The 17,174-nt window shown below is 35.0% G+C and overlaps 2 protein-coding genes across 4 annotated transcripts in view; one reads left to right on the forward strand and one right to left on the reverse strand.

Annotated features, from left to right (window-relative positions):
- The window catches only part of GNG10 (G protein subunit gamma 10), a 140,886-nt gene that overhangs the window by 57,458 nt on the left and 66,254 nt on the right, over positions 1-17,174 (forward strand). The window lies entirely within an intron of this gene.
- Positions 1-17,174, reverse strand: part of SHOC1 (shortage in chiasmata 1) — a 106,196-nt gene that overhangs the window by 40,327 nt on the left and 48,695 nt on the right. For both annotated transcript variants that reach the window (XM_054258891.2, XM_035254650.3), the window contains 4 exons: positions 16,940-17,047; positions 15,096-15,204; positions 10,158-10,252; positions 6,639-6,881 (listed from right to left, as the gene is read on the reverse strand). In XM_054258891.2, the coding sequence (XP_054114866.1) occupies positions 6,639-6,881; positions 10,158-10,252; positions 15,096-15,204; positions 16,940-17,047 (555 nt within the window). The remainder of the gene's footprint in view (positions 1-6,638; positions 6,882-10,157; positions 10,253-15,095; positions 15,205-16,939; positions 17,048-17,174) is intronic.

The following is a 17,174-nucleotide window of genomic DNA, read 5'->3' on the forward strand; positions in this document are numbered from 1 at the left end:
AGATATGCATATTCCTCAAAATAGATGAATCTTGAAAACATGCAAAGTGAAAGAAGTGTCACAAAAGGCCACATTTTGTAGGATTCCATTTATATAAAATGTCCAGAAAAGGCAAATCTACATATAGAGAATAGTGGTTCCAGAGCTGCGTAAAATGGGGAGTGACACCTAATAAGTACAGGATTTCTTTTTGAAGTGGTAAAAGTTTTCTAAAATGGTTTGTGGTAATGATTGCACAACTCTGAGATGATACTAAAAGCCATGGAATGGTGTATTTTAAATGAGTCAATTGTATAGTATGTGAAATATATCTTGACAAAGCTGTTTCAGGAATACCTCAGAGATATTATGGGTTCAGCTTTTCCTTTGCATTCACAACTTGGCTGTTTGATGCAAGAGACCTAGATTTTCACCTGTGTCGACTCTCAACATGCCTTTCTTACTTAATCATTTCTAGCCTTTGATTTAAAGTGACAGTTGTGCAACTCTTCCTTTCACTTGAAGACTTAGAGGCCACTGTAGGGTTATTAATTGGCCTAATTTTAGTATCGTTGTGTCTCAGTAGACATAGAGTGGCCCAAAGAAAATGGCCTGAAGACAGGGAGAGAGATGAGGGAACAGCCGGTAGTGGAGCAGTCAGAACACACACATTTATTAGTTCAATTCACTTTTTCATATGGGCAGGATCTATGGTACTCCAAAACAATTACAAAATTAGAATCAAGGTAACTGATCACAGATAACTATACCAGATATAATAATAAGAAAAAATCTGAAATATTGTGAGAATTACCAAAATGTGACAGACACAAAGTGAGCACATATACTTCAAATATCCATATAATGTATTGAATTTATAAAACTACATGAAGTCTTTATTGTGATATGTAACTAATTTGAAATTAAAATAAAACAGTCATATTTTATATTTTTGATATCAAATAAGTTAGGATGGTAATTCTAGAGTTGGAAATGCTGTTGGAAAATGACTGCCAAAGAATTGCTTGATGCAAGATTACCACTAAGCTTCAATTTGTAAAAAAGACAATTATCTGTGAAGCACAATAAAATGAAGTACAAAAATGAAATGTGCCTGTATTTTTAAAAATGATATACAAATGGCCAATGAACATGTAATTAGATGCCCAATATCATCAGTCAGGAGGGAAACAGAATTAAAACCACAAAGAAATACCACAACACACCCATTAGAATGATTAAAACTTAAAACACTGCCAATACCAGATGTAGCAAAGATATAGAGTAACTGGATCTTTCACACATTGCTGGTGAAAAAGTGCAATGGCAAAATTACTTTGGGTAGCAATTTAGTAGTTCCTTACAAAAGTAAACATATACATAAGACTCAGCAATTCAACTCCTAGATATTCACTCAAGAGAAATGATAAGGTGTTGGCCTGGCTCAGTGGCTCACACCTGTAATCCCAGTACTTTGGGTGGCCCAGATGGGAGGATCACTTGAGGCCAAGAGATTGAGACCAGCCTGATCACCATAGCGAGATTAATCTCTAATTAACTTTAAAAAAATAAAATAAAAACTTACAGAGAGAAATGATAACATTCTCCACAAAAAGGCTTGTATAAGAATATTCATAACTTTTATTCACAATAAGAAAAAACTGGGGAAAAAATCCAGAGGAATTGATAAACAAACTGTGGCATAGCCATACAATGCAAAATTTCTTAGCAATAAAAAGAAATGAACTAGTGATACACACAACATCATGAATGTATCTCAGAAATGTTATGCTGAGTAGAAGAGGGCAGACACAAAAGAACTTACACTATTTGATTCCATAGGTGAAATCCTAGGACAGGGGAAACATAAAGTATACAGTGATATAAAGTAGACCAGTGGTTGTCAAGGACCGGGGGTAGGTTAGTGAGGAGGAGAGGTGGGATAGAGGGAGAATGTCTACAAAGGGGCACAAAGAAATGTTTTTATGATAGAAATACTCTGTATCTTAATTGTAGTGGTAGTTTCACAGGCAGATATGCTTATCAAAATTCATCAAACTGTACAGTTAAAATAGGTGCAGTCTTCCTGGACTGGCAACATTTGTGTATATTGTGATACATCAATGGCAAAAGAGTTATGTATCCTGGGGACAATGAAATCTTCACATTTGGAGCCCTCCTAGGGTCCATCAAAAGCATCTTTTTCTTTGGCTAATATGTGTCCTTTCCCTTAGTAAACCATATGTGTGAGTACAATACAAACAAAACAGGTATAGTTTTATTTTATGTAAATTATACCTCATAAAATTGATTTGGGAAAAAAATGCCTATAGGGCCAACTAAATAATGTAAATTAGTAAAATGTATGGCTACTGCTTAAATCACAATCTTTGTTTGTATAGATGAACTTTGTATTATTTTCTTCCAAAATGTAGTTTATAATTTTAATTTTGTTTTTGCTTTTGCTTTTATTAGAGATATTGGTATAAGAAACATTTTACTTTCCTCTTATACCTAAATGTAAGACAAAAGTGTCAAATGTCAACTAGCAACAGGCTTTGATTTGTAAGTCCTGGAAACTGTGGTGGGCTGGAGAGTGCATGGTCTGTTTAAAGTGGTAAGCTGCTAATGGCTCCAGCCAATTGTTGTCATATCAGACTCTGAGTCCAGTTTTTGAAATTTTAAAGATAAACTCAAAATACATATTATATATGTAAAATCTCCCAAATTTTAAATGTTGGTAATTGGCCAGGCACGATGGCTCACGCCTGTAATCCCAGCACTTCAGGAGGCCAAGGTGGGTGGATCACCTGAGGTCAGGAGTTCAAGACCAGCCTGGCCAACATGGTGAAATCTCATCTCTACTAAAAATACAAAAATTAGTTAGGCACGGTAGTGCATACCTGTAGTCCCAGCTACTCATGAAGCTGAGACAGGAGAATTGCTTGAACCCAGGAGGCGGAGGTTGCAGTGAGCCACGATAGTGCCAGCCTGGGTGACAGAGAAAGACTCTGTCTCAAAAAAAAAGTTGTTAACTAATTAAAATACCATATGAGTCAATAATATGTGGGCTGAATAGGATCCAAGTGCCACTTTTCAGATATTCTCTAGTGGTAATCTAGTATGTCTAGCCGGTGAATAGAAACTGTTTATTATTTCAGTTTTTTCATTATTTCCCTTTATTATTATTGACCATTTGGCATGGATTCCAGATATAGTTATTGCTTTTTAAACTTCAGAATTATATTGCTATACATTTAACTATACTGTTAAACATTCATTTTTTTACAAATTGAAGTTCTGTGGCAATCTTGCATCAAGTCTATTGCGGCCATTTTCCAACAGCATTTTTAACTTCAGAATTATCATAACTTATTGGATATCAAGAATATCAAATATGAATGATATGTTTTATTCTAATCTCAAATTAGTTACATATTACAGTAAAGATTTCACATAGTTTTATATATTTAATACATTATATGGATATTTGAAGACCTCATAAAATCTTCTCCCTTTTCTTTTGTCTACTAACCTGACATAATCTTATTTAGCATTCTTATTCCACCATGGGTACCATTTAGGCCTGAGATGGACTGGTGTGCATTTGCTTGATATAGTCTATTTATCTGTTCTCTTTCCTAGCTATCCAAACATCTCTGTCTTCTGTCTTTTTAAAAAATTTATTTTACATTACTTCTTGTTCTTTTTATAAGGAATATTTCAAGAAGTAAGAAAGCAGATTTTCCTAGGTTACCTTTGAATCTGAATTTGTGTTACCACTTTCGTTACATTACTAGTAAGCCACAGGAGTACACTATAGAAATGAGTGGAATCAGAGACAGGGATATAATGACAGTTAATTGTCTATCATGTATTTATCCCAAGGAGCACTTATACATCTGTTATATATTTTGGTATTTGCTACTTGTAGGTTTTTTGTGATTAAAAATATAATTTGAACTTTTATTTTAGATTTAGGACTACATAGGAAGGTTTGTTACCTGGGTATATAGGGTGATGCTGAGGTTTGGGCTATGACTGATCCCATCACCTAGGTACTGAACATAGCACTCAATAGTTTTTCAACCCTTTCCCCCACTTCCCTCCTCTAGTAGCCCCCAGTTTCTATTGTTACCATCTTTATGTCTATGGGTACCCAATGTTTAGCTCCCTCTACAACATGCAGTATTTGGTTTTTCCATTCCTGCATTAATTCACTTAAGATCATGGCCTCCAGCCACATCCATGTCACTCCAAAGGACATGATTTCATTCTTTTTTATGACTCTGTACTATTCCATGGTGTGTATGTACCACATTTTTTTAATCCAATCCAGCGTTAATGGGCACCTAGGTTGATTTCATGTCTTTGCTATTGTGAATAGTACTGTGATGAACATATAGGTGCATATATGAGGTGAAAGACCTCTACAAGGAGAACTACAAAACACTGCTGAGAGAAATCACAGATGACACAAATAAATGGAAAAACATTGCATGCTTATGGATTGGAATAATCAATATAGTTAAAATGGCTATACTGCTCAAAGCAATATGCAGATTCAACACTATTCCTATTAAACTACCAACATGATTTTCCACAGACCTAGGAAAAACTATTTTAAAGTTCATATGGAACCAAAAAAAAAACCTGAGTAGCCAAAACAATCCTAAGCAAAAAGAACAAAGCCAGAGGCATCACATCACCTGATTCCAACTATACTATAGGGCTACGGTAACCAAAATGGCAAGGTACTGATACAAAAATAGACACAGGACTAATGGGACAGAATAGAGAACCTAGAAATAAAGTCACACACCTACAGCCATCAGATCTTGAACAAAGTCGACAAAAATAAGCAAAGGAAAAAGAACTCCCTATTCAATAAATGGTGCTGGGATAGCTGGCTATACAGAATAATAAAACTGGATCCCTACCTTTCACCATATATAAAAATTAACTCAAGAAGGAGTAAAAATTTAAATGTGAGAACTTAAACTATAAGAATTCTAGAGGAAACACCCTTCTGGACATCAGCCTTGGGAAAGAATTTATGACTAAGTCTTCAAAAGCAATTGCAACAAAAACAAAAATTGCCAGGTGGGATCTAAGTAAACTAAAGAGCTTCTGCACAGCAAAAGAAACTATCAACAGAGTAAACAGACAACCTACAGAATGGGAGAGATTAATCACAAACTATGCATCTGACTAAGATCTAATATCCAGAATCTACAAGGAATTTAAACAATTGAACAAGCCAAAAATAACCCCATTAAAAAATGGGCAAAAGACATGAACAGACAGTTATCAAAAGAAGACTTACAAGCGGCCAACACACATGAAAAAAGTGCTCAATGTCACTAATTATCAGAGAAATGCAAATCAAAACCACAATGAGTTACCATTTCATACCATTCAGAATGGCTACTATTAAAAATTCAAAAAACAATAGATGCAGTAAGGCTGTGGAGAAAAGAGAACACTTATACACTAGTGGTGGGGGATGTAAATTAGTTCAGCCACTGTGGAAACAGTTTGGAGATTTATCAAAGAACTTAAAACAGAACTATGTTCTATCCAGCAATCCTATTACTGTGTATATGTTTAAAAAATATATTGTTCTGTCTTCTGTCTTTGAAACATGCCTTGCTGATAACATTTCTTATTCAGATTCCTTAACTCCTTAGACCAATCTCCCAACATAGACAATAATTTCTAAAATTTATTTTTAAATATGTTCATTATTCTATAATAAACTATAAACACTCCGAAATCTGGCTGGGCACAGTAGCTCATGCCTGTAATCCCAGCATTTTGGGAGGCCTAGGCAAGCAGATCACTTGAGGTCAGGAGTTCGAGACCAGCCTGGCCAACTTGGTGAAACCCCGTCTCTACTAAAAATACAAAAATTAGCTGGGTGCAGTGGTGGACACTTGTAATTCCAGCTACTCGAGAGGCTGAGGCAAGAGAATCACTTGAACCTGGGAGGCAGAGTTTGCAGTGAGACTCATGCCACTGTGCTCCAGCCTGGGCAACAGAGTGAGACTGTGTCTCAGAAAACACACACACACACACACACACACACACACATGCTAAATACATTTAATTTACTATTAATATAATACCATATATAGCAACCAAAATGGCTCAAGACATAAATACTCAAAAGTCATTTTTGCCTTTTTAAGTTGTACAGTAAAAAATGAATTAGTAAATTTTAAGTAACAAAGGAAGATTCTCTATTGTTGAAGAGAGACATTACTGAATGCCAATGTTCAGCTGTTAGGTCAAAAAACAATTACAGCAAAATGCTGACCTGTGTCTAGGCTGAGTGAACAGAAATTGCTAGTAATTTAATCGTTTATAAAAGGAAACAAAATCACTTTAAATGAGAATTGCTAGAAATTTAAAAACTGAGACTATAGAATTTTAGGACATAATGAGATTGTAGGATTAACTAGTCAAACTTCATCATTTTTATTTTTCAAGAAAATGGGACCTAGAGAAATCCAAAGTCATAAATTCTGGCAGAGCCAGGGCCTATATGGAATGCAAAAACCTAATGATTTTCCTAATTACCTAGAGGAAATCCAGAATCTAATATTTTCACATTCTGAAAATGTTTACATGACTAACATTTACTATTATGTACTTACCTTCCAATTGAAATACTTTTGAAGGCAAAAATAGCTCCATTTTATTGTCATTAGAAGATAGATCATCAAGACATAAATCCGTATTCAGATGTTCCAAAGTTTGCATCATTTTCAGATTTAGTCCTGCTTGTTTCCACCACTCTGTGTTTACGGGATTAATAATAAGGCTTTCTTCTTTAACAGATAATATCTTTTTCAAATCGGTAACTGAATATTGGCTGTAGGGCTCTTGAATTCTTGGTACTTACAAAAAAATAGAAACAATTAGTTAGACACAGTCTACAAAGCAAAAGAAACAAAACACAATAAAAAGAACCACACTGGAATTTCTTTATGAAATGCATTTTCATGCATTAGGAAAAAAGTAAAACTTAAAGTTATATCTGGTATTTTTGTTTTCAAGATGCTAATATTTGTAAAAGTTCAAGCTATTATAACAGTAGAAGTCACATAAAGGATTTATTCCACTGTGAAAATATCGAGAAGTTAAAATTATTCTAATATTTGATATGAGAAGGAACTCTTATTTTGTTTGACCATTTTCAATTACTAAATTAATACATTTGATTAACATTTTGAAGTAATATAAGCTTTATTAAATTCTAACTCATTATAATAAGCCTAAACAAGAAGATATATTTTTTCAGCTTTTATGATGACTATATTATCTAAGATATTGTGGTACAGAGCTTACTGCCTCATTACTTTTTAGCCTAAATAGGGAGAAATCATAACATAGGGAGGAACTGAAGTAGCATAACTACCTAATATTATTTATCTGTATTATAAGCATCAACCTGAAAATAGGATTATAAATTTTGAAACCCTAATTTTGGAATGGTGTTTTCTAATGACAGGAATATTAAGAAGAAATCAAAACTTAAAATAAAAATACTAATATTAATAACAGTAATTACAAGTTACTAAAAAACATCTGGCACTATGCTAAGTGCTTTCTTTATATAGATTATTCTTTTTTTTTTGAGATGGAGTTTCACTCGTTTCCCAGGTTGGAGTGCAGTGGCGTGAGCTCAGCTCATGGCAACCTCTGCCTGCCTGATTCAAGTATTTCTCCTACCTCAGCCTCCTGAGTAGCTGGGATTACAGGTGCCCACCACCTTGCCCAGCTAATTTTTTGCATTTTTAGTAGAGATGGGGTTTCACCAAGTTGAGTAGGCTGGTCTCCAACTCCTGACCTGAGGCAATCCACATTCCTCCATGTCCCAAAGTGCTGGGATTACAGGCGTGAGCTACTATGCCTGGCCTATATGCATTATTCTTAATTAATCCCTAAATAATTCTGTAAGATAGATATAATTTTAACTAGCTTTATTAAAGTATAACTGACATGCAATAAACTACACATAGAGTGAAAAGTTTGATAAGTTTTGACATATTTATACATTCGTGAATCCATTACTACAGTCAAGGTAATGAATATATCCATTCCCTTCAAAGTTTGCTCCTGCCTCTTTATACCTCTCTTCTAATCTTCCTCATCCCCCAGTCCCACTGTTCTGCTTCCTGACACTATAAACTGCATTTTCTAGAATTTTATATAAATGGAATTATACCATATGAATGCTTTTTTTGTGGTTTCTTTCATTCTGCATAATTATTTTGAAATCATCTATTTTGTATGTATCAACAGTCCATTTCTTTTATTCAGATAGAAAATAATTGTAGATTCACATGTAGTGGTAAGAAATAATATAAGATGTCTTGTTCCCTCCTTTTTTTGTTTTCAAAGTATATTATACTATGTAATTGATAATTCAAATATATAATCTGATTTTGATGTCTAATGTTTCTGCTTTATCTCACTGGTGATCCCGATATATATTGTGATTTTTGTCTATTAGCATGTGTTTCTTTCAATTTTGTGGAAGGTCTTTGAAGCCTGTGTTGAAGTATATTCCTCAGGAAAAAATTTCCTCTAGAAAGGATTTATCTTTGTTTATGTGTTTGGGAGGCCTGTCTGCCTGGGACCACTTTAAATTAAATCACCACTATTTTTTCAAATTATATAGGTGGTTTGAATTCAGACTGCAACCAGGCATGATGGCTGCCTTCTGGTTAGAAGTACTTAAGGGAAAGTTTTTTTCTTTTCTTTTCTTCCAGCTCCAAGGTAGAAATAGGCAAATTTATTTGGAGTTCCCTTCTATATGGTGGTTTATTTTTGTATGCTCTTATTTTAATGGTAGTTTCTTGAACTCCAAGTTTTATGTAGGGTTTCCCTATTAGATTCAACATGAAGGATATTTCTTGACTCTACACTACATACAGACTTCAAAACAGAAGTTCAAAGTCTCCTAGGTTTAATAGAGAGCCTGGAGGGAGAGCCAGCTTTGGTGCTTACTTGCTCCCCAGGATTCCTGTTTTCACTTTGTTTTCGGCCTCCAAATGCAACTCAGTGATTCATTTAAAAAATTTTTAAAAGAATACCTTATCCAAAATTCCATTCACATAATGGATAGTTCAGACACAGACAAGAGTTTAATTTACTCAAGTAAATTTTGAATGTACATGTGAAATGTATATTCACTTCAAAATTATTTTGTTAAACTATAAACAAGTTTTGCTAAAATGCTTTTATTGATTTATTTTTGAGATGGAGTCTCGCTGTGTTGCTCAGGCTGGAGTGCAGTGATGATCTCAACTCCTGCAACTTCCACCTCCCTGGTTCAAGCGATTCTCCTGTCTCAGCCTACAGAGTAGCTGGGACTACAGGCGCATACCACCACACCCAGATAATTTGGTATTTTTAGTATAGAGGGGTTTCAATATATTGGCCAGGCTGGTCTCAAACTCTTGGCCTCAATTGATCCACCCATGTCAGCCTCCCAAAGTGCTGGGATTACAGGCGCGAGCCACAGTGCCCGGCCGTTTGTTTGTTTTTCTGTGTGTGTGTGTTTTTTTTTTGTTGTTGTTGTTTGGTTGGTTGGTTTCTTTTTCTTTTTGAGACGGAGACTCGCTACGTTCCCAGGCTGGATTGCAATGGCGCGATCTCGGCTGACTGAAATCTCCGCTTCCCAGGTTCAAGAGATTCTCTTGCCTCAGCCTCTCAAGTAGCTGGGACTACAGGCACGCCCCGCCATGCCCGGGTAATTTCCAGCCGTTGTTAAAACGTTTTAAGTGTCCTTTTTGGAAAGCTTGGGAAATGAAACATTTTAACTTTGGATGTGATTTTTTTTAAACAAACAACTCACAACCTTGGAAATAGAAATTACGTATATGGGACTGTTTTGTGTACTACTTGTATTTCATTTCTTTTCTTTTCCTTCTCCCATGTGTAGGAATTATCCAGAAAATCAGCAGGATCCAGATCTTGTCATATACTTCTGTACCTAGCATAATGAACCTTATAGAAGGTATCTTGATATTTTACCTTTAGGCTAAGTTACATATTCTGTGTTAAGAAATGGCCAAAGAAAAAGGATGCCCCACATTTCTACTGGTTGTATAGGTACCTTTTAACCTATACTTTCTATTTATCATTTAAAAGCAATTAATCTTTACCTGTAAGCAAAAATGAGTTCAAAGGGCTTCTACAGCTTTCTAATTGCCACATCATGTAGTATTTATTAGCTGATTCTTCAGCAGTAAGCAAGTTACTGAAAAAAGGAGTTAAAGTTTAACACATTAATAATATTGAGTCTTTGGTATAATAAAATTTTGTTTTTAAAAAGTATTTTTAAAGTACTTTTTACACTCAAAATCAAGTGAAAAATTAACTTTATAAATGTGTAAACTGCAGTAGAGTTCCATAGACCAAATGTCAAATACAGTACTCATTTTCTCCATCCCTGGGAAGGTTTGGCAATTTGTAAACTCAATTGTTCCTAATTGACTATAAATTACTCCCACCTTTACCTCCCTCAGTGGCACCTGGAGCCAGAGAGGGCTGACACAGGAGGGTTTTAGCACTTCCCTGCATAAACTATGCTAGCACCAATTTTCTACACCACCCAAAATAAAAATACAATCTAAGTAAAATTATCATGCTTACCATGAAAATAGCAACTTCATTTATTAAACAGGGAATCTGAACCTGGAAACCATCATTCTCAGCAAACTGACCCAAGAACAGAAAGTCAAACACCAAATGTTCTCACTCATAGGCCAGTGTGACAATGAGAACACATGCACACAGGGAGGGGAGAATTACACACTGGGGTCTGTGGCGGGGGTAAAGAGGGGAGGGACTTCAGGGGGTGGGGAGTTGGGGAGGGATAACATGGGGAGAAATGCCAGATATAGGTGATGGGGAGGAAGGCAGCAAACCACAGTGCCACGTGTGTACCTATGCAACAATCTTACATGTTCTTCATATGTACCCCAAACCTAAAATGCAATAAAAAAATTCTAAATAAAAGATTGAAAGAAAAAAAAAAGAAAATAGCAACTTCAACAAAAATTTTTACATAATTGCTGTCCCAAGTCCCTTCCATATATATAGAAATTCTGGATCCTCTACTGGCTGAGGATCAGTACTATGAAAAAGTCCTTCTCTGGAGATGGCAGAGTCCTAAAGTTTAGTTCAAGACCTTCAGTCTTGGTGGGTTTGTGAGTATGTGATGTGTGTTTGTTTGTGTTTAGGGGTACTGGGGGCAGAAGGGAGGAAATACGCATAACAGTTAGTGTAAATTACAGCTTATCTGTAGCTATGAAGCTACTAGCCTTGGTAGGGGAAAGATTATTAATTCATAAACCCCTTAATCTGTGCCCTAAACCTCCTGCTAGCCTGAGTGAGAATTGATTGTATTCGGTTTCTTTGTTCATATGGAACATATAAGAGCATGCTCATAATTAATAAGTACTGCCAGTTAAATTGACAGTCTAGGGCAGTGGAAAGCTAGGTTTTATGTCTAAGGCATTCAGTTTACCTGCATAATCCAAAAATCTGGTCATGCTGTAGAAAATTTGAGAATCTAGGCAATTCTTGAATCTTACCAAGGGTTCTTTGACAACACCTCAGATTGTCAGCAACTATTTTAAAGTGAAAGGAAGGGGTAATACTTAGCAAGCCATGTCCAATATAGACATATTTCACTCTTAATGATGCTTTCTGAAGACATGTCTGAATTTGATACATCGTTTGTTCATAAAAATATATTCACAAGTCGGCAGTTAGTTAGTAGGTTAATAAAATCTCATGCCATACAGACTTTTCTTTTTTAGCACACAAAACCTAGCATAGAATCTCACATGTGGTAGGCACTAAAAATATTGTTAACTGGGTATTATTTTCAGCCAAAGTGTTGTGTTCTGAAATAAAAATAATTGATACCTTGAAAATAAGTTAAAGCTATAATAACATTCCTTATTATTTTCCCTTCCTTTAAAAAAAATCTTAACACTTTTTCTCCTTGTTTTTAGTCTTGCAGTTGAGATATACAGTAGTTCCCCCTTATCCATGATTTCCCTATACTCAATTTCAGTTATCTGTGGTAAACCACATCCCCAAATATTAAATAGAATATTCCATAAACAATTCATAAGTTTTAAATTGCACTATTGTGAGCAGTGTGATGAAATTTCATGCCACCCTACACCATCTCACCCAGAATGTGAATCATCCCTTCACCCAGCATATCCACACTATATATACTCACTACCTGCCCATTTGTCACTTAGTAGCATTCTCAGTTATCAGATCGGCTGTTGCTTATGTTCAAGTAACCCTTACTGAATTTAATAATGACTCCAAAGCACAAGTGTAATGATACTTGTATTTATTATGGTCGTTCTATTTTATTATTAGTTATTAATGTTAATGTCTTACTATGTCTAATTTATAAATTAAATTTTATCATAGCCATGTATATATGAGAAAAAACAGCACATATAGGGTTTGATAACATCTGCAGTTTCAGACATCCATTTAGGGTCTTGGAAATTATTCCCCCTGGATAAGGGGGGAACTACTGTCAACTCATTTTAAAATACAGATTTTTAAGCTTTTACAGTCACCAAACCAATGAAAGTGATTTATCTCTTGCTCATAAATGGAGTAGTAAGGGAACAACTTCTTTCAGTTGTTTCAAATAACTCTAAAACCATTAGCAATTTGAAAGACTTTTTTGTTCTAACTTTGCCAAATCATTAGTTAAGATTTGTTTCATAAATTCTTATGAGACATTTTAGTTGTAACAATAGACATATAACATGTGATTAAAAAGAGCTTATTAGGGTTTATATAGTTTTAATATCAGATTGAAATTAAAGATTACAGTAATTTCTGCTAGTGTCTGTTTCTAAATATGCCAATCTGCCATAACAGATGGATTATGGTATATGGAGTAAAAAAAAGAGTAAAAGGGCACTAATAAAGACCGCACATGTCCTGCAAATAAACATCTCGCACCTTAGCAAGGGAACTAAAAGTATTTAAACAAATTATATGCAGTTTCCATACTTGTCCTGTGCAATTTGTAGGGCTCATATCTAATATGGACAAGTCTTAGTTCACGTATAGCACACTCTGTATAACACAAATTTGCTCCAGAAATGTAAATAGTTCTTAGCTAGAAGATAAAGACATATTTAGGGCCCTCAGTCTCATGCTTTGGCACTTTCCTGAGACCATTAATAGAAGCCTAAGCAGCCAGTGATAAATTATAGAGCCTTGACTTCAGTTGCTCCCAGTAATCCAAATAGCACTCTCCTCTGGCAGATGAGCTAATCATAACAAGAACTCAAAACCTAATACACAGCTCCCACAGTTTCCAGTCCTGGAATAATTCATTAGAGACTTGTAGACTTTACTGTCGTTTTCCTGAAAATATATTATTTTAGGACACATTAAGTTCTAAGTTTGTAGTAGACTGATTGTACTGATTATGTTCCCAATTTTGTAACTGGCATAAGAAGCAGAGGAATGGAGTGGCTTTATTCTAGGATAGCAGACCAATCAATCTCAGAGAACATTAAGTTACATGTGTGCTACACGGTTTAAGATAGCAACAAAAACTATCTCAGACTTTGTCAAAGGGCAAGATGCTGGGCGACTTAAGTTTGGCAATTTTGGCTCAAACTAGAATATAATGACATAGCCTTGCAATATCAATTCTACAATTTCAGACTATTCTGTGCAACAATGATGGTGTATTGAACAAGTTTATGAATCAACCTTGGTTCTGCATGTCTGGTTCACCCAATACTGAGACCACATTGACAGAGGTGTACAAGGTCAGTGAATGTCTTCTGTTAGAGACAGGACATGACCCTTGGTACTCTTAGTGGGAATATATTGATCAACATTGTCCACACTGCTCTGTGATCTTTGGCTATTTCTGGCCACAGACCTATGACAAATCTTTCAGTAGACCTCTTAAAAACCTTATGAGGTAGATACTATTATTATCCCAGTATTGTAGATTAAAAAAAATGGAGGCACAGAACAATTAAGATTGCAGTTAGAAAGTGATAGAGACAGGCAATCTGGCTGTAGTTCAGAGCTTCTACCCACTTATTATGGGCTGAATTGTGCCCCCACAAAATTCTTATGTTGAAGTCGTAATCCTCAGTACCTCAGAATGTGACTGTATTTGAGGAAAGGGTCTTTAAAGAGGTAATTAAGTTAAATAGGGCCACTAATAAAACATGACTGGTATTCTTATAAGAAGAGGAGACTGGGGTATAAACAATGATGGAGGAAAGAATGTATGAAGACAAAGGGAGAAGATGGACATGTATAATAAATCAAGGAGGGAGGCCTTAGAATGAATTCAACCCAGGTGACACTTTGTTCTTTCACTTCTTGCCTCCAGAACTGTGAGGAAATAAATTTCTGTAGTTTAAGTCACTTAATCTGTGGTATTTGTTATGGCAGCCCTAGCAATCTAATATACTACTACATTGCCTAATTTATAAAATAAACTTTATCATAGGTATCCATATATGAGAAGAAAACAGTATATATAGGTTGTGATAAAATCCACAGTTTCAGGCATCCATTTAGGGTCTTGGAACTTATTCTCCCTGGATAAGGGGGGACTAGTAAACTTGGTCTTTAAACCGAGTGACTGCCAGTAGAAACAGTGCCATTAGCAAGTATCCAGTGGCAATGTCCTAAGCATACTACTCCAATGTCAGGATCTTAAAAATTTTTTAATTTATTTATTTTTAATGATAATATATTCACATTAAAAATACTGAAATGTGTAAAAGGCCATATTGTGAAAAATTTCCTACCCACATTGCTAGGTTACCTAGTTCCTTTCTGAATACAACCAATATTTCTTGTTTCTTGTGTGCCCTTCTAAAGATACTCTTTGCATATAAAACCAAAGATATTCATATATTTATATATTCCTTCTAGTTACTTATTATAGACACTATACCAGCTCTTAAATTTTTTCAGAGAGGTATCTTGGAAATTGCTCTTATATGGAGAGATTTAAATAAAGACTGCTTGTTCTGAATTGCAACTTGGGTTCTAGATATAATACTTACATTTTGCAAACCGGAGATAATGGAAATGTCTGAAGTTCTGCACATAATGAATTCACTGAAGAATGCTGCCATGATAGGTCTAGAGGAGTTAGTGGCAATTCTAACTCTCCTGGAATATATGAAAATGGAAGTTATGTAAACATTGAATAATATTAAGTAGGCCAGGCACGGTGGCTCACACCTGTAATTCTAACACTTTGGGAGGCTGAGGTGGGAGGATCACTTGAGTCCAGGAGTTTAAGACCTGGGCAACATGGCAAGATCCAGTCTCTACAAAAAGTACAAAATTAGAAAGGAGTGGTGGCACATGCTTGTAGTCCTAGCTACCTGGGAAGCTGAGCTGGAAGGATTGCTTGAGCCCAGGAATTTGAGGTTGCAGTGAGCTGTGATTATGCCATTGTACTCTAGCCTGGGCAACAGAGCAAGACTTTGTCTCTAAAAAAAAAATAAATAAATAAAAATTAAGTATAATTTAGAACTTTTTGTAAGCAACTATTATGTTTGATAATTCTGTTACAACAAAAATATTTCAATAAAAAGAAATTTGAGTTGAGATACAAAATAAATGTCCATCTATATAAGGAATTACATATATATCACATTCTCAACTACAATTGTGGTGATTTTTAAAAAATACCTTGATAGTTAAACTTGACTGAGTTTACTCTGTTTCAGATAAATTCTGAGAGCTTTATATATTAAGGCTTTTGATTCTGACAGCTTGTGTTGTCAGTACTTAGGTGATAGAATTATTTTTATTTCCAAAGAAAGAAAAAAATAATTATTTGTATTTTCATACTATTCGTGATGTTAAACAAACTGTATTATAAAGAGTAATTATTCATCTTAATGACTCTGAACTCTAGATGGCCTAGCACAGAATTATATATTTATATGGTAGACTTGAAAAACTAATTTTCATGTATTGATAACTAGTGGGCGTGTTTTCATTACTTTCATGAATAAAGCAGTAGACTTTCAAATAGATAATTCAGATGATCCAATTATAAATGTAATTAAGTAAGAGTGCCATTAACATAGTTAAGAAGCAACACAATTTGGCATTGTACTGGAACAAAAGATGATTCTGAGATTCCAAATTTGGTAGAATAATGATATTAAAAATAATGATGACACAGAGAATAAGATTGCTTTGAGAGATTAAAAATTCAAAAATTTTAAAAATGTCACAGTGATCAGCAAGATTGCTAATATTGAGATAAAATATGAAATTTTATTTACTGAGCTATACTATTTTAGGGTTTCTATTTTTAATATTAACACTGTTTCCTCCATTCCTCTTCCACAATCTTCGTAACTCCCATTTATGTATTATTCAGTTTGTTTGTTTGTTTGTTTTGAGACAGAGTCTAGCTCTGTCACCCAGGCTGGAGGGCAGTGGTGCAATCTCAGCTCACTGCAACCTTCACCTCGCCAGTTTAAGCCATTCTCATGCCTCAGCCTCCTGAGTATCTGGGATTACAGGCATGTGCCACCACACCAGCCTCGCTAATTTTTGTAATTTTAGTAAACATGTGGTTTTGCTATACGGGCTGGTCTCGAACTCCTCATCTCAAGTGATCTGCCCACCTCAGCCTCCCAAAGTGCTGAGATTATAGGTGTGAGCCACCATGCCCAGCCTATTATTCAGTTTTGATTCCAGTAGGATTCTGAGTTAATGATAGTAATAAAGGGGCAAATAAGAAAAAATGACATAGGATTAAAACAATCAAATTTTAAGCATGGAAACTGACTCACGGTACACTGTATATGCAAATGTACTGTACTTTTACAACATAAATAGGTAATCCCCGAGAAGCTCAATGATTTATCAAAATTTCTACCTGGTTTACTGCACTTTTCTGGTTCACTCTGGCTTTGAATGGCCAAAATTTCTGCGGAGCTGAATTTTATATCCCCGATATCCTCAATTCCGTGCTTGTTAGTAAGATCTAAAAAGGAAGAAACTCTACTATTAGCAAGTGTACAATTAAATTAAATTTTTTGTAACTTTGTTTGGTGGCATTTTCCTTTTAAAGTATCTTTATTGTTTTATTTCATGTCAATTTTTCATTTTAG

This window comes from Callithrix jacchus, chromosome 1, assembly GCF_049354715.1.
Source record: "Callithrix jacchus isolate 240 chromosome 1, calJac240_pri, whole genome shotgun sequence".
Lineage (NCBI taxonomy): Eukaryota > Metazoa > Chordata > Mammalia > Primates > Cebidae > Callithrix > Callithrix jacchus.